The 23,051-nt window shown below is 44.2% G+C and overlaps 1 protein-coding gene across 5 annotated transcripts; it reads left to right on the forward strand.

The window, feature by feature from the left end:
• The first annotated feature begins 527 nt into the window (after nt 1-527).
• On the forward strand, nt 528-21,322 carry SZRD1 (SUZ RNA binding domain containing 1). Of its 5 annotated transcripts, none has more exons than XM_037880987.2 (5): nt 594-732; nt 2,982-3,068; nt 14,232-14,281; nt 16,824-17,078; nt 18,292-21,322. In XM_037880987.2, exons 1-5 carry the CDS (start codon nt 637-639, stop codon nt 18,392-18,394), a joined length of 591 nt encoding a protein of 196 aa, XP_037736915.1. In that variant the 5' UTR covers nt 594-636; the 3' UTR covers nt 18,395-21,322. The 5 variants fall into 5 exon arrangements, with proteins under 5 accessions (XP_037736917.1, XP_037736918.1, XP_037736915.1 ...); XM_037880988.2 differs by having other exon boundaries at nt 597-732; nt 16,827-17,078; XM_037880989.2 differs by lacking the exon at nt 2,982-3,068 and having other exon boundaries at nt 528-732.
• Nucleotides 21,323-23,051: the final 1,729 nt, after the last annotated feature.

A 23,051-nucleotide genomic window follows, 5' to 3' on the forward strand; every position in this document is an offset into this window, starting at 1 on the left:
GGGGGCAGGTGTGTTCATGGGTTGGGGGTCGGGGGGGGCAGGTGTCTATGGCCCGGCTGCACATGGATGGGGGGGCAGGTGTGTCCATGGGTTGGGGGCCGGGGGGGGCAGATGTGTCCATGGCCCGGCTGCCCATGGATGGGGGGCAGGTGTGTCCATGGGTTGGGGGCCGGGAGGGGCAGGTGTGTCCATGGCCCAGTTGCCCGTGGATGGGGGGCCGGGGGGGCAGGTGTGTCCATGGGTTGGGGGCCGGGGGGGGCAGGTGTGTCCATGGCCCGGCTGCCCACGGATGGGGGGCAGGTGTGTTCATGGGCTGGGGAACGGGGGGGGCAAGTGTGTCTATGGCCCGGCTGCACATGGATGGGGGGGCAGGTGTGTCCATGGGTTGGGGGCCGGGGGGGGCAGGTGTGTCCATGGCCCGGCTGCCCATGGATGGGGGGCAGGTGTGTCCATGGGTTGGGGCCGGGGGGACAGGTGTGTCCACGCCCCAGCTCACGCAGCCAGGCGGCTGGCTGTGCAGTGCGCATGTCCGCGGGGCGGCAGGAGCGCGCACGTGCAGAAAGGGGGCCGAGGTCGGCTCACGGTGCGCATGTGCTGAGGCTGCTGCCGCGCCGATCGCTGGCGCGGGCAGGGCGCATGCGCGGGGGCGGGCTGGCCTGGCGGCGGCGGCGGAGAGTTAAAATGGAAGATGAGGAGGTCGCTGAGAGCTGGGAGGAGGCGGCCGACAGCGGGGTGAGGAAGGGCCCCGGCTCGGGCCTAGCCGCGCGCGCTGGGGAGCGCGGGCGAGGCCGCGCGGCCTGGCCAGGGGGCCCCGCCTGGGTGGTCTCCGCCGGGCGGCAGCGAAGAGCCCGGGCCCCTGAGCGCCTGCTAGGCCTCTTAAAGGGGCCGTGTCCTCATTCCTGCTGGGGCCTGTCTGCCCCGCCCTCATCGCCCCCGCCCGGCCCGGCGGGACAGGCAGCTGCTGGCCCGCGTGGGTCCACGGGGGCAGGATTGTGTCTCCGGCTTGCCGGGCCCCAGCTCTCCTTGGGGGGCTGGGTCGGGTCAGGGGCTTGGGGCTGGACTCGCACGTGCCTCTCACTGCGTTTAAACTCCATCGCCCCCTCCCTCCTCCCCCCCAGAAATGTGTCTGGATTATGTGGCGATGAATGGGGGCCTCTGGGCGAGATCTTCATCGCAGGCTGAATAATAGTCAGAGTTCTGGCTGTGGCTTAGAGTCAGGATTTCCTACCTCCAAAGATAGCCTGAAACAAAGCAACCACAGGGAAGGTGCTGAAAGTTTTGCAGCTAACTCGCCCGCTCTTGTGAAAGATTCAAATGAAATCTCGCTTTAGAGAGACGCAGTGAGACTTGCAAAGTGTCGTGATGTTGGGTGGGCTCTGGCTCATCACCTGCTGCGGGTGATGTGGCTGGTAAGGTAGCTGGTACTTGATTCTGTCAAACGTGCAACATTAAATTCATTAACTAAAGAGCTGGTATCTCTAACCAGAGGCTGACAAGAAGCATGATTCCTCTCTATACTTTTTTTTTTTAAGACAAGAATGTGCCTGGTTTTAGTATTACCAAGTATTCCCTTTGTTTCACTTCAAATATCAATCACCCATTTTTGATCTTCAATAGCCAGATCAATAACTTACATATCTATTGTGTCTTTCATTCTGAAGAATCCCAAAGTTGTGTTACATACAGCACCACTGAAATGCGGTCATCATTTGAGTGGTAGTGTAGGTGGGTAACCTGTATGGTGCACACAGCTGCATGGTGAGGGAAGGGGAATTGTCAGTGATGTGGAGCAGGGAGTTAGTATTCTTGTGAGATGTGCCCTAGCATCTTCCCTTTTCAGAGAGTGGACAAGCTAAATAACAGTAAGCTTTTAAAGTGTGAGAAGATAGAATTTGGTCTTGGACAATGTCTCTCTACTTCCTTGTTTACACTTATTAATTCATTTCTCACTATCATTATTTGGGTAAAACTGTTTTTTTCTCTGTTAAAGGGTATTGGGTTACAATTTGTTTGAAAGCCATTAAGCTAAATAAGCCAGGAGTGGAGTGAGTGTTTGCCAGTGAAACAATTATGCAGTCTGTCAATGCTGTGATCATCATTGCTATTAGAATTTGTCTAGAACATTGGTGTTAATTCCCCATCTCGTTAAAATGTTCCATGAAGGTACATAACTTGTCTGGAGGGCTGCTGATGATTCTGGCCAAGACCAATGACTTTAAGGAATGTAGGAATTCTAGGCTTCCACCCACTTTCCCTCTGTGTCCCCCCCCAGTCTATACCCTTAGTAGTTGTTTCTAAACTTCTCTTACAGGAAAATCTCATCTCAAGTGGTGGTCCTCCTTAAAGTGTTTTCCCAGTGGGTCCAACAGGGGGAAACTGCTGTAATCCTCAGTGCAGTAGTATTCATACTGCTCAATGGAGAGCAGACTGACCACATGGTGCTAACTCCTCCATACTTGCAGCTGCTTCTACAGTTGTCCAGTCTCTTGATGCCTGTAACAGCAGTTGGAAGAAGGAGCAAACCTAGCTACCTCCTATAGAGGCTGCTGCTACATAGGAGAGGAAACAGGAGCTACCCTCAGGTTGGAGATGCCAGCCACCAGTTGGAGACTCTAGGAGCTGACAGTGAGACCAGGGCCACCAGTGGTGGAGAGAGATCCTACAGGAAAAGAGGAACAGAATACATACAGGGAGTGGTCCGGGAGATGAGATGAGATGGTAAAAGCAGTGTGACTCTTCACAAAGGATAGAACACTTGCCATTCTAAAGACAGCTATAGACACGCTTACTCTTCATGTAAACTGCTGTAACTGCTATAAGGCTATAAAATTTGAGAGCTGCCTTAGTGGAATCACTCTGCTACTAGAACCATGAGGGAACAGCTATGTGCAAGAGCCCATGAACTGACCTGATCATCTGTTGCTGATAGGTCATTGTTTCTCCTCTCTCTCTCTCCTTCACCGAAACTTTGTTCGGCGTAGAGCAATCCCAATGACTACGACATGCAGAGCTTACCCAGTGGAACACAACTGCTTGTCAATTTCCATCTGGAGAAGCACTATGGGCAGGTGAAGCAAAACAGGTTAAGTACTTAACTGTAGGTAGTTCATATTCTACCATGGCATGTAAGACGGGTGGGTTTGGAAAAATGTGTAAGCCATTCTGTAAATGGTATTCCTTTAAAAATGTATGCGTAAATATTAAAATATCTCAGTTGTTTAAATAGGAACTCCTGAGTAGTGTAGGCCTGAAATTTTGGCTTAGTTTTTTAAAAAACAAACCCTCTTTTTTATTTAAAAAAAAAAAAAAAACAACCGTGAAAAATAATAGAAATCTTTCTTTGTGGGTTTTAAGACTTCATATGAAAAGTTTCATTTGAATTTATACATGCCTCTACAGTATACTTAGTGCAACATTGCAGCATTGCTCTTAGTGCATGAGAGCTAGATAGTTACATTGATTATTCTAGTCATTTGTGAAGATGAATATGGTGCAAAAAATAAACTGTGAAAAGTAAATGTCTTTTTAAACATATGATCAGTGTAAGGTATTAGTAACCAGCAAAAAAAAAAATAAAATAAACATGACTTTTAATTTGATAGTGTCCCTATGGACAATTTTATGAATACCTACCTGTTAATTATACCTTTACAAAAGATTGACTCATTAGTTGGTACTCTGTCAGTTGGGCAATATAGAACTTGTAGATTTATTTGCATATATATTTTATTTTTATCTCCTAAGTAATAATAAATGTGTGTGGGGAAAATGATGTATGAAGGATTTTTAAAGAATTGGGCTTTTGTATTCCCTTTTGCTGCAGCTTGTCCTGAAAGTTGTGTCTTGTCTGATACTCTTAAAATATCAGGAATATCTAGTCTAGTGTTCCCTGGTTTTGCTGGAGGAATTCCTAGATGTCTGAAAACATGTATTGTGTGCTCTCACAGCTGAACTGAAAGAATGAGTTGGTGAAACTTCAAAAAGTTGTTCGTTGCCCAGGAGTCAGAGTTTCAAACATGCTGTCTGGAAATGGCCTTTCCCTCTCAATTCTTGTGATGTCCTGTCATCAGAAGGTATGTCTGCACCGCAGTGTGTAGACATACCCAAAGTAGCTTTAATCTTGGGCACCAACAGCAATGAAGCTGTAGCAGTGTCAGGCTAGCTGCCCTAATACAAGCCTGCCAGGGAGTCTGGGCACGTGCTCATGCTGCTGTGGCTTCACCGGTATTGGTACCTTAGCTAGGTAGATTAAAGGTAGCTTGGGTGTGTCTACATGTGCTGCAGTCATACTGCCAATGGCAGTGTAAATATACCCAGAGTTTTCCCGGGCAGACAAGACTTTAATTTCTTATGTCAAGGAAAACAGAAAATGTTAAAACAAAAAAACTTTTAGGCAAATCAGGCATAAATCCAACTCCTTTCTTTGCTGGTCACCTTTAAACTAACAAAAATCAAGAATTTGAGAGTTAAAAGAGAGATCAATTTAAATCTCGATTCTGAATCTTGTTGCAAGTAACACTTAAGATGACTGTAACAGAGCGACTAGAGTAAACACATGTTTTTCAGTTGGTTTACTTTGTGCATTTCTGTCTAAGGCCCCCATTCCTGTAGTATCTGAACAATCACAATGTTTAATGTAGTTATCCTCATAACACACCCAGGAGGTAGGGAAAATACTGCTTGTTCCCATTTTACAGATGGGGAAACTGAGCCATGGAAAGATGTAGTGACTTGTCCACGGTCTGTGGCAGAGCAGGGAATCAAATGCACATCTTCCCCCAAGTCCAAGCCTAGCATCCTAATCACTAACATAACTTAAGTTTCCTGTTTGTGAGAGTTCCTCTGTACAACTATAGGGAGTAACATTTTTCAAAAGTAATTGTAAAACAACAAAAATTAGCTGAGGGCCTAAAGGTAGGTGTAGCACCTGGAACCATTTTTAATCTGTTTTTTGAATCTGAGTAGACTTCAAGCTGGAGACTACTTCAAGGCTAGAATGTCCGCCTTATAAGTGTATGGGGAGTATGGAGAAAAGGGGTCATTTGGAGCCAATGGTATGTCAGCCTGAGCTCTAATTTGCCTGCTTTATGTTGGTTTGATCCACTGTTCATCAATGGTATTTTGCAAATTATGCACTATATCAGTACCTCAAGACAGAAATAGGTTTGTATTGATACAGCGTTAGCTTGTTTTCACGCAGCCAGAAGTCTCCCAGAGTATACTGTTCGTTTACTAATCTGAGTGAAGGTAACTGCAGCTGTAAGTTGGGCCTGACTAATAGTTATTTATAAAATCCTGATGATCTCTTTGGCCGTCGTCTTTGAAGACCAGTACAGCAACAAATATGTTCCTCCAGCTTCAGAGTTCATGAGCCAAATACTCTGACAGATGCTGTATGGAATTTAACCTTTCATTTTTTACTCTTCAGTACAATGTTGGTGTTTAAAAGTACAGGGCAGAAGGAAAGCCTGCGTGTCTATAAAAATAATCCATGCATAACATTTAGTTAGGATACATGGTATACCAGACATACAATTTAGCATCTTTTACTAGAACTCACCACCATTACTTGAACTTGGTAGGAAGGAAAAGCTGCCATTGCTTACAGGCTAGAAGGAGTTGGCGTGCCTGTGTTTCTGTTCATAAACAGAGATGTTAGTGACAATAGTATTCTTCACCGCTTTCGCCATCGATGTAAAACTGACTCTGTACTGGAAGCCAGATTCCAATTACTTGGTACAGACCTGCAGTGAAGCGACTGATTCCAATTCATCCTTTTAAAAATAGCTGTTGAATCTTCATGTAAAAGACAGACACGTTGATGTAACCCTTTCGGAGAGTCTTACCAACAGCCATTTCCAATACGGCTGTGCCACTCTTTCCCCAAGGTGTTATGTCACTGTTACCTGCAAAGAAACTGATAGTAACCTAAGGATTTTTTTTTGTTCTTTGGAAACTTGTTTCCATTCTCAGACTGTGGCTTCAAATTTAACAACTTAATAAGCCAACTTATTGGTAACATCTCTTATGGAAGCAGTGGGAGGGATAAATTCAGATTTGCTCAACCATCTCGTATCATAGTAGTACTGTTCAGCTGATGGTGCTGTGGCTTCTTCTTCCAAGGAGTAGTGTTAAAATATTAATTCTAATGGCTCTTTGTGGAAGCTTAAAACTGAGCCTGGTGTAGTTCAAAGTCTAAGTTTAAATTGACTTTGAACCCCTGGCCACTTGGCTAGGATGCATCTTGCTCCATGGTGTGCCATGGGGAGCAGACAGTTTAGTTTTTCTAAATTCTTAGCAGCCAGGTGATATATAAGAGCGACTGAGCAGAGTAGTGATTGTACTTCTGATCTGCACTTTTTTTGTCTGTGCATTTGCTGTGTATTCTACCTTTCACTCATGGGTCTCATAGCACTGTGAAATGCGTTAGCAGAGGCATGTAAGTAGCAGTCAGAGCTCAAGTCTTCTGACTCCCAATTCCTTGCTTCAGCCACTAAATCACGCTGCCTCCCTACATTAATATGGAATTTACTTTAGGATCTTTCCCAGGATCTGTTGCAGTAAACTCTAATTGACCTGAAATGTGATCAAAGCACAACAGCTAAGGGGAAATGTTATTTCAGAGTTATGGAGTCTGACCCTGTGACTGCTAATCAGCATTGTCCTCTTGTCATAAAAGAATTATCCATTGAATTCGGTGGAACACAATGGGATTTTAATGTGTGAACAAAGAATGATACAAATATGGCTTCAGGGTAAAGTTGAAGGCTGAGGATGTTGACGAGGTTTAAAATGTATGAGGTACAAGGATGAGTTTTGATTTCAAGGATTACAAAGGAATTTGTGAAATACTATTTAAAGGCTTTTATATCCCATCAAAATATTTAGCTGTTCTGAAGCCGCAGAACACAAGTTTGTAAGTCGCTGCTTAGGATTTAATGTAGTCTTGCAGAACAACTGTGGTACTTGCTGTTTCCCAGTTGTCTAACTGCAGAGGCTGCTGCTAAGAATTGGCTACCTTCAGAAAACCTAAGCCCCAGTGAAGCTGAAAATAGTCTTGACTGTGAACCTTGCACTGACTACAAACTACAGCCAGGATTTAATGGGAGTACCCTAGAAAATTAATTATTGTTCCATTAATTAATGAAACATTTCTGAGAAGAGAAATTAATGGGGAAACAAACTAGACATATCTTAGAATTAGTCGTATCTAATGCCTTTCGTACTCAAGCATATCCCAAAGCACCTTATGAAGCAATGAGTTGGATATTAGTGGTTGAATGGCTGCATTATGCACTCAGCAATGGCTCATGCAACCTTGAACATTTTAAAACCTGTTGTCACTAAGTAAGAGAATTCTAGCCAGGTCCTCAGAGTTATCCCCCTACGCTTCATAAAATGCCAAAGGAGCTTTAACTGCATCCTTACAAATAAGTAGAAAGGACCTTGTTTAACATCACTGCTGAAGGATTCAACTCCTAAAGCCCAATCCCACTCAGTTTATTCACTCTCAAATGGGATTACTTAAGTGAGTAAAGTGAGCAGGATTTAGGGGGTTTTTTTTGTGTTCAGCAGTAATTTGTACAAAGTACAGAAAGGGGCATGGCTACTGTTCAGAATCATAACTTCAAAATGTTCCAGTGTTTTAAGGTGGCATAATACTTCTCTCCTTAGTGACCATTACAGCCTGCTCCACCACACATTTTCTCTTGATTTTCCACAAAATAACTCCAATCTTGTGTTTTCAGTTCACTCGACTTCTTCCCTTACTGTTCCTTAAAGTGACAGAAAATGCTGTTCAAGCTTATTCTTAAAGAGCAACTTAAAAAAAAAAGATTCTCTTTCAGAAAGTGAATAGTTTTATGAGAATATTGCCTGGATTTTTTCTGTTCCCTTGTTCATTCTCAGCAAGGGAGAAATTGACTATGCAGGAGAAATAATAGGACAGTAATACGCAATTCTCAAAGTAAACTAACTGGAAAAAAAATAGATAACTGTTTACTTTCAGTTCCAGTAACCTTGGGCATTAACTTTGTTTTTTCAGACATAAATGAGACTCCTCTATTTGATGAAGCATTAATTTTAACATTAAAAAAAATTATAGCCTATGCAGGAGACATAGGAGAAATACCAGTACATCTGAAGTGTAAACATTGTCCATATATAGAAAAATCTTCAGAAATAAGGCAAATTATCACTATTTGCACATTTCCAGAAATTCTGCCACTGGGGAACTTCAGGGAATTTCCTTCACTCACTATTTTAGTCTCTTGGGAACAGGAGAACTAGGTAGGGACTCCACCTCAAATTTGGCTATTCGTGATACGCTAATTCTTGCTCTTCTCCCTTTCCACCACTTCCCCACAAATTGGAGAACCATGCCTACCTGGTGTGGCGTCTAGCTCTGTACTGAACTGTGGATGCAGACTCCAACCAAAAGATGTCTGGAATGTGCATCTCTGGGTTGCCTTGGAGATGGATGCCCTTCATCAACATGTTCTAATGCATGCTGCAGAACACTAGTCCTCTATTAGTGGAATTCTCAACCAGGATAAGTGACTATAGACAGTGATTGTGGTAGGTTTGTCTTTTGTTCTTGGTGGATGCGACAGATTACTTTTCGTTAGGTCTTGATATATAGCATTTGTCTCTAATGCAGATGGATGGAGATTTTGATATTAAAGACCTACTTCATGATAAATATATAGCTTCTGTTAGCCCCTGTCCACAACAGGCTTTTAATATCAAAGGATAAGCAAAACACTGTGCTTTCTGTTGGATTCTCTTGAGTCTTAAAAAATGACTGAGACAAAAACAGCATATAGGAATTCTTTTACTAAATTTAGTAATCTATTCATGGATCCCTTTGCAGGGGAAAAAGGGGAATGTAAAATGGACTTTCTTAGCTATTGTTAATGTAAACCTGGTATATAGGAAATCGTGAAGAGGAGGTATCCTCCCATAACAGAATCCAATAATCTCAAAAGATAAACATAGCTCTCATGCAGTGTGACCAACCCAACTAATGACTGTGTGTGCGCTGCATGATATTTTCTAATAGTAAGTCTGATTGTCTCTCCTGTAAGCTCGTGCCTTTCAGTTGCTGTAGTGCTTCTGGCACTCAGGAGCCATAAATCAGACCCTAATTTTAACATGTTATCTGCATAGCTCAGTGACAGTGCAGCATGTGAGGATAGTAGCTGAAGTTGGTTGAGAATCAGCTGACAAAAACAGGACTGCTGGGAGCCCCTAAAGTGATCTTGTTTCAGTTTCAAAGTGTTGAGACCAAAGTTTGTGAGGTGCATCAACTTTTCAAGCCCTAAATGCATGCAGTGTTATGGACTGCTAGACATGTGGAAGAGAGGTCACTAATATCCCAGATTTTTTTGCTGACCCGTTAAGGGACACTGTCCAGTAAGGTGGCAACATAATTTGAATAGGTAACATTCTGCAAACTGTAACTTGACTTTTCTTACCATGAGTGCAAAATATAGCAACACACACACAAAAAAAAAAAACAATCTCAAATAGAGGTCAAGAGTGTGAGGTAACAATGTTTGTTTCAAGAGAAAATATATGATTAATACAGTATCTCTGCATAAATACACATGAATTACAAAATGTCTTGGTAAACCCCTTGGTGGGAGCTAGCCACTGGAGTTTTAAACATAATTGGAAGCTCTCAATTGTCTGTTGCTGTTCATAGTGGGTGGGTGTCTGGCGTTAGAACCCCAACATGGGTGGTGGTCAGGATTATTTGGATCATGGGTGTAACAAGGAAACCTTCTTTGGGAGAGGGTGTGAGGGTGGTAACAGTAGGGAAAAGCTGATTCTGTGCTGCCATATCATGCTTTAGAAGTGGACCATTGAGGAGTCCTGAAATTGACCAAGGAATTACACTGCAAGGAGTCATGAGAAGGAAAGAAATAGAACACAGTAATAGGAGGGATGGTGGGAGAGAGCAGCTCTATATAGGTTCTTCTACTGTGTTCAGTTCTGTTGTACTAAATCTTGATGTAATGAAAATATATGGTAGAACCACTTAAGCTGAGTACAACTGTATATAGTCCACTGACTATGACTTTTGGTAGGCTACAATGCCAGCTATTTGTGAGGACACTTTGGAATCTTATAGTCTATTTTGTTAAGACATTTAGCATGTGATTTCTGTGACCAACCATTTCAAATCTGAGTTAGAGCAACTGCTATGCCTCCAAATCATAGGGGTTTGTTAAATGACTGTGCATGCCATGTTGACTAAGCATGACGAATCAGTTGCTGAAGATCCAGAGTACTCAGCTGGACCATAGATGTGTGTGCACCTTTCCTCCAATACACTCATTCCCTTTGCAGTGTCATCCTTCGTGGATTACCCCAGGCGTTCTTAGTCTAAAAGGGCACCCTGATAAAACTGATAGATTATTTTGAAACGGAAAAATGGGGGTCTTGCCTGTCCAATGGGAAGACTGTTGAGATGTAGTATTGTTTCCTATTTCTCATGTGGTATCTTCCCCACACACAAAAATTGCTCCCACTTGGATTCATGTGACCAACTGACTGAGGACTTGGGTGGCACAAGAAGGATAAGATGGTGTGGGGTCACTGCTGACATGGGCTATTAGGAAGAACTGTGTGGGCTGGATCTTAGAATATCAGGGTTGGAAGGGACCTTAGGAGGTCATCTAGTCCAACCTCCTGCTCAAAGCAGGACCAATCCCCAATTTTTGCCTCGATCCCTAAATGGCCCCCTCAAGGATTGAACTCACAACCCTGGGTTTAGCAGGCCAATGCTCAAACCACTGAGCTATCCCTCCCCCCATGTGTGATCACAAAGTGTTTGTGTAATTGGAATAGGGTGAAGATGGGAAGTATCTCCTCTTGGAAGAGTATCCAGTCGTTCTAATTACAATGATTTGTGGCATGACCAGGATATTCCTTCATCTCAACTCTGCTCTGATAGTGAGGCTGTTCTAGCCAAGGAAATGAGAGAAATTGTCAGGAGCAACTTACAGTTGTTAGTATGATTGTAATTAGGGGTTTGATCGGAAGAAAGTTAAGAGGGATTGTGACGTTAGGTTTGCCTACCTAGCAAGTTAGTATAGTGCAAGCCACATTGTGAACCTAGAGCACACTAGTTAATGTCCCATGCGGATGCTGCTACAGCTCACTAAAAGTTCCTTACTGAGCTTTGATGTACTCGGTTTCATAGCACACTAAGGAACTGTTAGTGCACTGTAGACGTGCACACAAGCAGTGTTAGTGTGTGTGAAACTCATGTGCTCTAAGTTCACATTCTGGCTTGTGGTCCATTCACTCACCATGTAGACAAGCCCCTTGACTCTCATTCCAAGTGCATCCAAGGAAGCAAGGAAGTGGTCTTTACATGTGCAGAAAAGAATCTGATGTGAAAACCATAATAATTTTACAAGAGAGGTGGCTTTTAACTCTTGAATTGACTTGACTGAAAGGGGAAGTTTCTGGCACTAGCTCTCTGAGGATGGTGATAGAGAAAGTAAAGGGTGGGGAGGGAGGGAATAAGAGTTTATGGAGGTGGGAGCCCTCCAGCATCACCAAAATGAGATTTCAGACTACTCTGAATGCTCTGCTATAAAAAATAAAATTTAATCTGTGTGCCATGAAAACCGCCTGTGAGGTTCTAAAATGTGGCCCGTAGCCCCCTCTTTGTGTGACTGCAGGGTATTGACAGCTGAACAGTCCCAGATTTTTATTACTGATTGATTTGGAAAAGCAATTTCTGCTCCTGTCAAGGAAGCAAAACCTCAAGCAAATAGTATGGCTTTGTTGTATTTTTTTAATCTCTCTCTGCAACATGTGCAAATTGCTTGAAGCCTTTAGACACCTGGCAAAATGCCAATGAATCTCTGCTGGTGCAAAGCAAAGGTGCCTCTACCTTAAGTTTTTGATATCTAGAGAGTGATCTTATTGGAGAATGGGACTCGTTTCTAAGATACAGATTGAAGATGTGATGTGATACAGCTTAAAGACAGTACTTGCGTGAGAAAACACGGGTTAGTTTTTCTCTTATTTAAGATTGTGAAATGGTATTGGTACTGGCTACTGTAAGTTGCCACTAGGTATAAATACATCAGGCAGATATTTGATGTGTTATTTGGCAAGTAGAGATTTAGGAGCTGTAATGAGAAACTATTCAGTGATGTTCCCCAAAACTCAGGTGTTTTTGCCGCCCCCCCCCCCCCCCCCAAGAGTCAGTACTCTGTAAGGAGTTCAGCCCAGTCATGCTCTCGTGTCAGACATGTAAGAGAAACCCAAGTAGGCTTTCCAGCTCGACTCCTTGTAAAGCTTCATGTGCTTACAGTAAGCCCTTTGCTTTTTTTGTAGCTTCCAATTGTATTTCCACAGGGCTACTTTGAAACCTGTAACACCCTTTCTCTGTGCTATCCTGCCAGGTATCTGTTCCCTACTGCTGGCTGCATGTTGAGTGTAACAAGGAGTCTAGTCTTCCATGTTCCCCAGAAGGGGATTATCAAATTCAGCTCCTGTTTAAAGGAGTTGTGGGACACGATTGGCTTGGATGTTTTGGACACAAGACTGATTTTGAAGCTTGGTCACTGTGTAGTGTTCAAAGTAACTGAAATAGCACTGTAAATTAAAAGCATGGAACTCGTAAGCTGGTTGAGATGCTGCTCTTTCCCCATCCTACTCCCAAATAACAGAGTTGTTAATGAGATGTTTGAGGAAGCATCCTTCCAGTTGTCTACTACCTGGAGCGAGGTAGTTAAGCACTTGGCTTTTACAACACTTTTTTTTTTTTTAAATGCTCTTTTCTATAGCAGGAAATAACCTCTTTTGGACTTGTGCAGACATATAAGGCAGCTCCTTCACCTTGATTTGATCCTCAGATTCAGCACCAGCCAGTACAGGAGACTTCTAGTTCCCAGCCAAGATGGCTGCATCTCCACTTCCAGTTCCCAGCCAGTCTTTCTGTTCTTGCAGGTGGTCAGAAGTAGGCAGCTTCTGATATGCTTTATTTATGCATACACCCTCAACCGTCTGTGTAGCATTGCAACTTGCTGCTAACTTTTCTGACAATATTAGGAGTCTTTGAGGTCGAAAGAGGCTGTAGGTGCCTAGAACTATGTCATTGTCATAGTCAAATGGCTTAACTTCGGTTTGGTTTTGCAATTGAAAAACCTACCAAACCATTCATTGCCCTTTTCCAGTTAAAATCAAAGTTTGCTCCACCCAGACCTCTGTGGCTTCTTGAACACACAACTCAGTGGAACATTATGAAGCTGCCATCTGGTAGTACTTTTACCAATTTCAACATAGTCACTTGAGCTTTTGGCTACAGATTTCCCAGGCTGGTGGCCCTAGAACCACACAACCAATAGTAAAACCATACTTTATAGAACCAAGTAGGGTTGTCAGTGACTTAGCATTTGCATCCCTTCCCTGTTCTTAGTATAGTGGGGAATTGCTACGCAAACCCCATGTAGCTGAATGGATGGCAGTAGGCCACATAGCTTCCAACCTGATAATGGCTCGCGATGGCAATGCAGACAGCCTCTCTCCTTAGGAGCAAGCTTTCACTATGGTTCTGGTTATGAGTTGAGTTCATATAATAGCTTTGTAAGCTAGCAAATGGACAGAGGACAGCAAGCTGAGCCAGCGGTATACACTTCCCTGAGCCCTGCTAGTTACCACCTGCATGACTGAATCAAGGAGCAGCAGCTACCCCAGTGGTCTGTTCCAGTGTAACTGTACCAGAGACACTCAGGTATATTTTCCTTTTCCTCTTCCTCAATGGAGTGTATAATATGTGAAACTGTTTAATGTTACTCTGATTGTTAAACAGTCACATTTCATTCCAGAGGAAGCTTCAGTGGTCGCTTAAGTGTTTGGGGAATCCTTGGGATCAAAGGTGCTGTTCCGATTAGATGAACTGCCACTCTATCGCCATGAAACTTTTTAAAAAGCCATTAGTATGGGTCCCAAATGATCTTTAATGCTTTGCTGTTCTCCTACTGCTAATACCAACGAATACAGGGAAATGTACATGACCCTTTCATGTAAGGGTTTGGATTTTTTTTCAGATTGGTATCTTTCTGTGTGTGATTTGCAAGCAAGTAAGAGTATTGTTGTAATGGAAAAAGTGAGACTAAAGAAATTACAAGTGTCCTCAAGTAGAATCTGTAAATTCTCTATAAAAGGAGAGAGGTTTCACACTGTGTTTCTCATATCCCTTACAGGAAATAGATAGACGGTTGGAAAAGAAACTGAAGATTACACAAAAGGAAAGGTAATGGTGATCTGTTGGTCTGAAACACCCTTGTTCTAGGCTCCCCTGCCTGGAGTTGGACACTTGCAGGTTCAGAGAGTTGGCACAGGAGGGTAAATTGCATTAGATACCCACTAAATTTGATGTAACTAACCTCCAATTGAGCTAAGAAATGGGGAGCTTGTATTATGTAATATGTCACTTTGTGGCACCTCTAATCTGTAGCAGTGTAGCTGAAAGGGGATAATTTGATCCCTGAAGTAGCGTATTCAAGAGCAGATATAGCCACACCTATAGGGAAGCCATTTAAAAAACAAACAAAAAACCAAAACTGAAATAGAATGAAGAAATTGGTGAAAGCCAAGTAACCCCTTCATGTACCAACTCTTTTTTGACCTGCTGTGCTCAGTGAGACTTTTGTGCCTGTATTCTGGCTTGGGTGGGTTACATCATCCTGTCCTGCCACAAACCTATCACTACTGGTTCTGTGGATGAGGGGAAAGCAGTGGACATATTGTTTCTTGACTTTAGCAAAGCTTTTGACACGGTCTCCCACAGTATTCTTGCCAGCAAGTTAAGGCAGTATGGGCTGGATGAATGCAGTATAAGGTGGGTAGAAAGTTGGCTAGATTGTCGGGTTCAACGGGTAGTGATCAATGGCTCCATGTCTAGATGGCAGCCGGTATCAAGTGGAGTGCCCCAAGGTTCGGTCCTGGGGCTGGTTTTGTTCAATATCTTCATAAATGATCTGGAGGATGGTGTGGATTGCACTCTCAGCAAATTTGCGGATGATACTAAACTAGGAGGAGTGGTAGATACGGTGGCAAGTAGGGATAGGATACAGAGCGACCTAGACAAATTGGAGAATTGGGCCAAAAGAAATCTGATGAGGTTCAGCAAGGATAAGTGCAGGGTCCTGCACTTAGGACAGAAGAATCCAATGCACCGCTACAGACTAGGGACCGAATGGCTAGGCAGCAGTTCTGCGGAAAAGGACCTAGGGGTGACAGTGGACAAGAAGCTGGATATGAGTCAACAGCGTGTCCTTGTTGCCAAGAAGGCCAATGGCATTTTGGGATGTATAGGTAGGGGCATAGCCAGCAGATCGAGAGACATGATCGTTCCCCTTTATTCGACATTGGCGAGGCCTCATCTGGAGTACTGTGTCCAGTTTTGGGCCCCACACTATAAGAAGGATGTGGAAAAATTGGAAAGAGTCCAGCGGAGGGCAACAAAAATGATTAGGGGTTTGGAACACATGACTTATGAGGAGAGGCTGAGGGAACTGGGATTGTTTAGTCTGCAGAAGAGAAGAATGAGGGGGGATTTGATAGCTGCTTTCAACTACCTGAGAGGTGGTTCCAGAGAAGATGGATCTAGAGTATTCTCAGTGGTAGAAGATGACAGGACAAGGAGTAATGGTCTCAAGTTGCAGTGGGGGAGGTTTAGGTTGGATATTAGGAAAAACTTTTTCACTAGGAGGGTGGTGAAACACTGGAATGCGTTACCTAGGGAGGTGGTAAAATCTCCTTCCTTAGAAGTTTTTAAGGTCAGGCTTGACAAAGCCCTGGCTGGGATGATTTAATTGGGGATTGGCCCTGCTTTGAGCAGGGGGTTGGACTAGATGGCCTCCTGAGGTCCCTTCCAATCCTGATATTCTATGATTCTATGACTTGTCACTGTTCTCAGTGATGTGAATTGGGTTTCTATCTTCCTGCTTGCTCTACCTCCCCTCCCCACCTCTCTTTCTCCCCCCCAAACCAAAAAAAAAAAGTCTAAACTTCTGATGAGTGTCAGTCTTTGGTTCAGTTTTCTGGTGGCTCAATAAGGGCAAATGCCTAAGCTAACAGAATTGTTTTGTTGTGATTTTAGGTGGGAGAGGGACTGTACCAAAAATCTGTGAAGTGGGGTTGTGGGGACATAATTCCAGAAAGGAAGGTGGGTGGTGCTGGAGAGAGAATATCAAATGCTGATGCATGCTGTAGGAAATCCTGAGATGACTTAAGTATATTTTCCTTCCTACATGTTCAAATGTAGGTGCCATGGGTTTTTTTTAGCACTCAGGAATGGGCCAGATGCCTCACAAAACTATAGAATACTTCCTGCCTCAAAGAATTTACAAGCTAACTTGGGACACCCCAACTCAGAAACTTTGGGCTTTTAATTTTTAAGATTGAAACTGGTAACAAAAAACTCTAATTCATCATCCTACCCAGGTGAAAGTGAGATTCTCTGGTCCGTGTCCTAGCACCCCTCCTTTTCTTCTTCCCCAACCCCCCCGCCTTTTCTTTTTTTTTTTTTTTTTTTTTAAAGGAGAGGAACCAAAGCACCAGGTCTATCTTCTGCCCTTCTGCACGTTTGACTTGAGTGGGCAAATCTCAAATAAGGATGCTCTCTACTACAGTATCTGAGTTGCAACTATAACAAGGTCTTTAATTGTTGCAAGACACCTCCTAGTCACGAAGACGGTATCCGTCTGGTAGGGCTCCCGCTCCCAGCAGTTAACACTTTCTGTCAGTGGGATACAGATACTAATTAAATGTTTGTGTCTTTTCTTAAACAGCAGAAAATCAAAATCTCCTCCTAAAGTGCCGATTGTCATTCAGGACGACAGCCTTCCCTCAGGTCCTCCTCCACAGATCAGGATCTTAAAGAGGCCCACAACTAACGGTGTGCTTAGTAACCCCAACTCTGTGAGCAGACCAGCTTTTCCAGTAAAGTCTCTGGCACAGAGAGAAGCAGAATACGCAGAAGCCAGAAAACGAATTCTGGGCAGCGCAAGCCCAGAAGAGGAACAGGAGAAACCCATTCTAGACAGGTGAGAATGGCTGGGGCTTAATGGCAATTCTAGCTGCATCCCTGAACTAACCCCTGTAGGAAGTCCTTCAGCAAATGCCATCCTACAGATGATAGTCCTCCAGAGGGAAGAGGAGCCAGGCTGATACTTAATATGTCACATACCTAAAGCCCACGGAGAGGTGGGGGCATCCTGTTAGCAAATGTGACACGGTATAGCTCAAATGCATAGAAATGAAAGCAAATGCTTATTGGAAGCAAAGATGTTTAGATACAGTTTGTGGGCTTTTAAACACCTTCATCGAGGACAAAACCTCCTCTGACATAACCAGAGGACTAGGCAGCAGGAGCAGGTTGACTCTGCAAGGAACGACTTGCCATGTTTCATACAAATGTCTTTAATAGTAAAACAAAAGGATTAGAAATAATTCTGCACAGATCAGTGTCTGTCTGTCTACACAGGGAGCATAACCTTTCAACAAAATGTGACTGTTTCCCCAAGCAAGGGGGCTACCGAGTTGAGAGTCTTGTCTGTGACTATCAAGCTGAGCTGGCTAGCCTAACTCAAATGGTGTGGAACAAGCTGGATTTACATCCCCCCCCGTCCCCCCCAGCCGTGCTGCTTTATCACTGATTGGAGATTAGAAAGGGACAGACCAGTTGCTCCAGAGGCACTTTCCCACCCCATATTGCATGTTCTGCCCTGCCTTCTGATCGACATCTAATTGGCTCTGTAGTCCTTTCCCAGTGTATTCTCCAGCTAAACGTAACCTTGGAGGGGGGGGATCAACTTAAACTGGAGTCCTGTTTGAACAGACCAGCAGCCACTCTTTCCAAAGACCAAAGGACTTCAGTTTAAAAAAAGAAAAGGTGTGCGTGGGGTGGGAAAAGGTGCATCACCGAAATGGCTCTCTGACAAAAGAAAGAAATGATAAATGTTCCTAAAGAACATCAGTGAACAAAGGGGTTGGTAACAAAACCAGAGCAGGATGATTCCGCTCGGGTAGGGTAGGAACTTGGACTTTGAACTTACCTGAGTTTTGGCTGCCGAAGAGCAGGGCTTGGGGAAATGGAGCACTAGTCAATTCTCAATTGCCTGTGAGATCCTGCAGAGTACAGCAGCACTTTCACCATGGCGGTGACTTTTGACTGATGGACTCTTCCCCGTCTTAGTTGGAATTGCATGGGGGAGGTAGACATATTTCTTCTTTTTAAGACTGATTTCTTTCCTGCAGGCCAACAAGGATCTCCCAGCCAGAAGATTCCAGGCAGCCCAATAATGTGATACGGCAGCCACTGGGTCCTGATGGTTCACAAGGCTTCAGACAACGCAGATAGATATGGGCAAGAGATCACGCTGTCAAAAGCAGGGTCAGCTGCCACGGGTTGCACTGCCGTGGTGGACAAATGGACTTGAGCAGAGGGAACTACCTGGTTTACTTGCACTGTGATCCCTTTGCTCTGCCCACTGTGACCTTGAACCCCATGCACTGTGACCCCCTGCTCCACCCACTGTGATTGGCACACCGACGAGGGCTGTCCCAAGTCACTGTAAAAGGAAGGGGGGTACGTTAAGGACTCTGAACAGGTGCAGAGTCGTGTGTGCCACTTCAGTTGAAGCTAGCGCCAGCAATAATGTTTATCATACTCATTAGCCTGGGATTTAAAAGAGGAATGGGAAGCCTCCCCACATGTGCATGTTGTCTCTCTCACTTCTGAGCGAGTTCTGTTTCAAAGGATCTTTGTTTTTTGTTTGTAAATCAGATCAACTTTAAACCAAGTGCATGGGAAGGGTTTTAACTGTTTAGTTTGTTTTAATTGAGAGAGGTAGTTGATAGTGTTCTAAAAAAGGAGTTTCTAGGAATTTCCACAATATAATGGCTAGGATTTGGCAAGCTTAGCTTCTCGTTCTGTCTCTCCACTGCTGCCAGGCAAATGGAAGGGGACTTCCAGGTACCTGGGCTTTCTAATTGCCTTGGCCCCAGAAACCAGTGGAGTCCAGTGGCCTCGTTCACTTACTGCACCTATCATAAGCTTGGCTAGTTTTCTGCTGGCTTGAGGAAAAACTTAGTAATACATTTCTTGTATTTGGGGAGAAGGGAATGTCGACAGATCCCATGGAGACACCTACTGCCTGCCTGCTGCTTCCAGCAGAGAAAGCAGGGTGAAGGAACAGGGCTCTGTTGCATCTAGGTTTACAAGCTAGGAATAGACTAGTTCAATACTGTACTGGTCCACTCCGGTTAGTGCATGGTAACGAGCCTGGCTCTGTGCAGCATGTGCTTGTTGGAAGGCTGACGTATGGCAGGAGGCTGGGCAACCACTGCTCCAAAGGTTTGAACCCTAAGTGGCTTGTGATGGACCGATGGCTTATGGTACAATTCCAGTGCTGTACTTGATGCATTTACTTCTAGAAATCATAGACATCGGGAACAAACCATGTTCAATAAAGTTTGGAAAAAAAAAATGGCTTTCTGCTAAGCTCTGTCCTCCAGCCCCCAAAAAAGAAAGGGGTCTGAGGAAGGGGTCCTGGCCATGGAAGAGAATTTTAAGGTACCACCAAATCAGCTGTTGCAAGCTGTCAAATATAGCTACTCCATTGCTTCTCCTGTGCCCTATACTGTTGTGTTGCATTGTCTAACTGTATATTAGACAACAAGGAAGCTGATCAACTCTTAATATTAATTGTCTCAAGGGATTAGATGAACACTAAAGCTTCCTTCTGCTGGGGCAACAAGAATGTATCTTGTATGCTGGAAAGACTCCAGTAGTAGAGATGTCTCAGCATGTTGATAGACCTGTTACTGTAGACAGCATGTGTGGCATAGAAACAGACGATCTTTCTGTGACAGCAGCCAGAGGCCAAGAAGGATTTAGATCATCCCTTCACCTAAAAGGACCGTGGGCTAGTCTGCTTCACTGTGTTTCCAGAAGCTGCCTTTCCACACAGTTGGTTTTTTGGAGGATGTATTCTGTACAGGTGCAATATGACATGGGCCACTGTTTGTGCTTAATAGGTTGAATATTGGGCACATGAACCCATCTTCTTTTGCCTGAAAGGAAGCAGCTGTACAGAACCTCTGCCTAAAGTGAGTTGTATGGGAGATTCCCATACAGTAAACCAAGATGTGTACAGAAATACAGCAAACAACTGGTAAAATAAACTACCTGTGTACAAAAGATTAAATCTACTAGAACGTTGATCTTTTAACTGAATTTCTTTTCTGTCCTGCCCTCCTCCGATTCCCTAAATCAAGTGAGCCCTTGGAGTGCTTGTTAAAGGATTATAATTTTTTTTTTACGCTGCTGTAATCAGAGAGGTGGGCACAGGTGTACAGATGTCCCATTAGGCCTGCAGTTGGGCTCAAGTCCTTGTGGTTTTATAAGACTGTAATCTGATGTTTACCTAACTTCCTCTCAGGTAGGGCTTGGAATGTGCTGCATGAGCACCTGTACAAGCCGCCAGCAGCTGCTTCACAGGAAACATCTTTCCCTCATGGCAGCAAGGAGAAACTGATGGGAAGAGTAGCTGGATGGGGGAGGGTAGAAGAGAAGAGGATGGGGAAAGACATTTGCGATAACTGTGTAGTCACCACGCCTTTCCTTAATCAATAATTAAAATAGCTATTACTTTGGCCAGCTGATGGCAAAAGCCTCCTGATTTAGCTTCTGATATCTTGCCAATGTTAGGACAACAGTATCCCTTTTCTGCCACCTGGTACCTGTATATCAGGGGTCTGACATCCTTGCTAGCTGCTCATAGGACAAAATCAGGTCCTCCAGCATCAACCTCACATAACTAATATAAGATTATGTGGGGGGAGCTAACCAGAGCACCCCTCTCCAGTTTATTCATCCTTATAGCGTAGTCAGTCAGGATGCTTCCAACCTGCGGGCAGGGGGGGGCAACGTTCCTGGAGAAACCTGCCACTAGGCCCCCTCTTCCACGTGGACAGTAGGTCAGTGATCCTGTCCAGAAATCAGTGTTGGGATAAGTCAAAGGCCCTGTTTGCAGAGGGGCTAGAGCTCTTGTTCTAATACATGTTTATAGGGTTTTTTGTGTGTGTTCTTAGGGGCACTTTATGGTTATCTGTGTGTGTGTGTATGCGTGTGCACGCATGTGTGTGTATTCAGGTGGTAAGTGCAAAGCTGTGTGCATCTGCTACAGGACACACAGCTGTCTGTCTCCCCATGGAAGTGCTCCTAAGTATGCAGAAAAACATTTTATAAATTGTATTTTAAATAAATGTGTTAAACTTTTTAAAATGCCGTTTTATTTTTTCAAACTGTGTGTGCCCTCTTCCTGGAGCGCCCCAGGGCTAAATTGGGCTCTAGAAGCCGCCCCGGGGAGTTTACAGTCTAAACTGGAGTGAGAACACATGCAAGAGGCACAACACCGGAAGGGGAGGACAAGGGGTTGTGAATAACTGTTGGCCAAGGGGAGTTTATTCCTGCTGAGAGTGGATTGAAACTACTTGACTCCTATATAGTCTCCTTGTTTGGGTTTCTATAATATGCTTTTAATGTACTGGGCAGGTCATTGAAATAGGGTCTCCTCCCATGTATGTGAAAACTACTTGAATTAAAAGGGGTGCTTTCTGAGGGCAGGGGTGGAGGGATGGTTCAGAGAGCTGGCTGCTCTAGGATGCTGGCTCTCCTATTAAGGAGGGGGAAGTAAGCAAGCACTAGAAACTAGCTACTGCTACCTTGCTTACCTAGACAGCTAATCCCAGCAAAGTAACTGGTAGCAATTGCCCCTGGGATGGTAAGTAACCATGGATGGAAGGCAGGATGGTTCATGCAGTTGTCATGGATCCTAGTCAGGCTCTCTTCCATAGTCTAGATCACATGAAAAGTCTGAGAGCCTTTGTAATGGGTTAAGCAGTCAAAAGTCCTAAGGCACCTTGTACTAAACAGAAACATATCTGTAGGATCCTGAACCCTCAAGTCACCTACACAACAAGCAGAGTGGCCTTCAATGGGTCCTTTACAACGTGTGATTTAGAAAGCAGCATGGGTGGAAAGCTGCCTCTGTTCTGCAAAACACACTTCCCTTTTCTTTTGAGGTTCTCCTAAATCACAGAAACTAACAGTTTCTGTGCAAGTCCCAGGCTGTGGGGATGGTAGCGCAAACAGTCTTATGTGAGACTTAAGTGAACTGAACACTAGAAAGCATTATGTGCATATCCCTGAGTGGAGGGAGATGAGTTTTCCTCATATCACCGGACCTGGACCTCGGGCAGGAATGGTCAGTCACCATATATTCAGATATCCTACTACATCACATCCTCCAGCTTCACTGGTGCACTCAAGCTTAGGAACAGCATCAGCTCTTTTACAACTTAGTGCCCTGTCTGTATACAGCGTGGCACAATTTAGATTTCTCCAGAGCTAAATTCACTTTACAATCCCATCTCGTTATCTTTGGAGAGAAGGCAAAAGATGTGATTTCTATAGAGAGCATTAAGGCTGGAAAGACAAGGAAATCGGGCGCAGTTTGAGATTAGATTCAGGTTTATACCAGTTTCTTCAGTAGCTGGGGATTAGTTGGTTGGTGTCACAGCACCATAGGATAGACTGTCTGCTAGGTACCAAACTCCTAGGAGCAACCATACAACAGAACTAAGCTCTCCTTTGTGGAGCTTTCAGTTTTCACTTCCTCTACTGCTTGTAGTGCTGTTTGGAGAACATAAAGGACATAACGGCCATACTGGGACAGACTAAAGGGCCATCAAGCCCAGTATCTCGTCCTCTGACAGTGGCCAATGGCAGGTGCCCCAAAGGGAATGAATAGACAGATTATCATCAAGTGATCTATGCCCTGTCACCCAATTCCAGCTTCGGGCAAACAGAGGCGAGGGACACCATCCCTGCCCATCCTGGCTATCTTCCATGAATCTATCTAGCTCCCATTTGAACCCCGTTATAGTATTGGCCACAATTGGGACATAATTGCTACCCCTCATCTGATACGCTGAAGTCGTGGTAACCCATG

Source organism: Chelonia mydas, chromosome 18 (genome assembly GCF_015237465.2).
Source record: "Chelonia mydas isolate rCheMyd1 chromosome 18, rCheMyd1.pri.v2, whole genome shotgun sequence".
Taxonomy (NCBI): Eukaryota; Metazoa; Chordata; order Testudines; family Cheloniidae; genus Chelonia; species Chelonia mydas.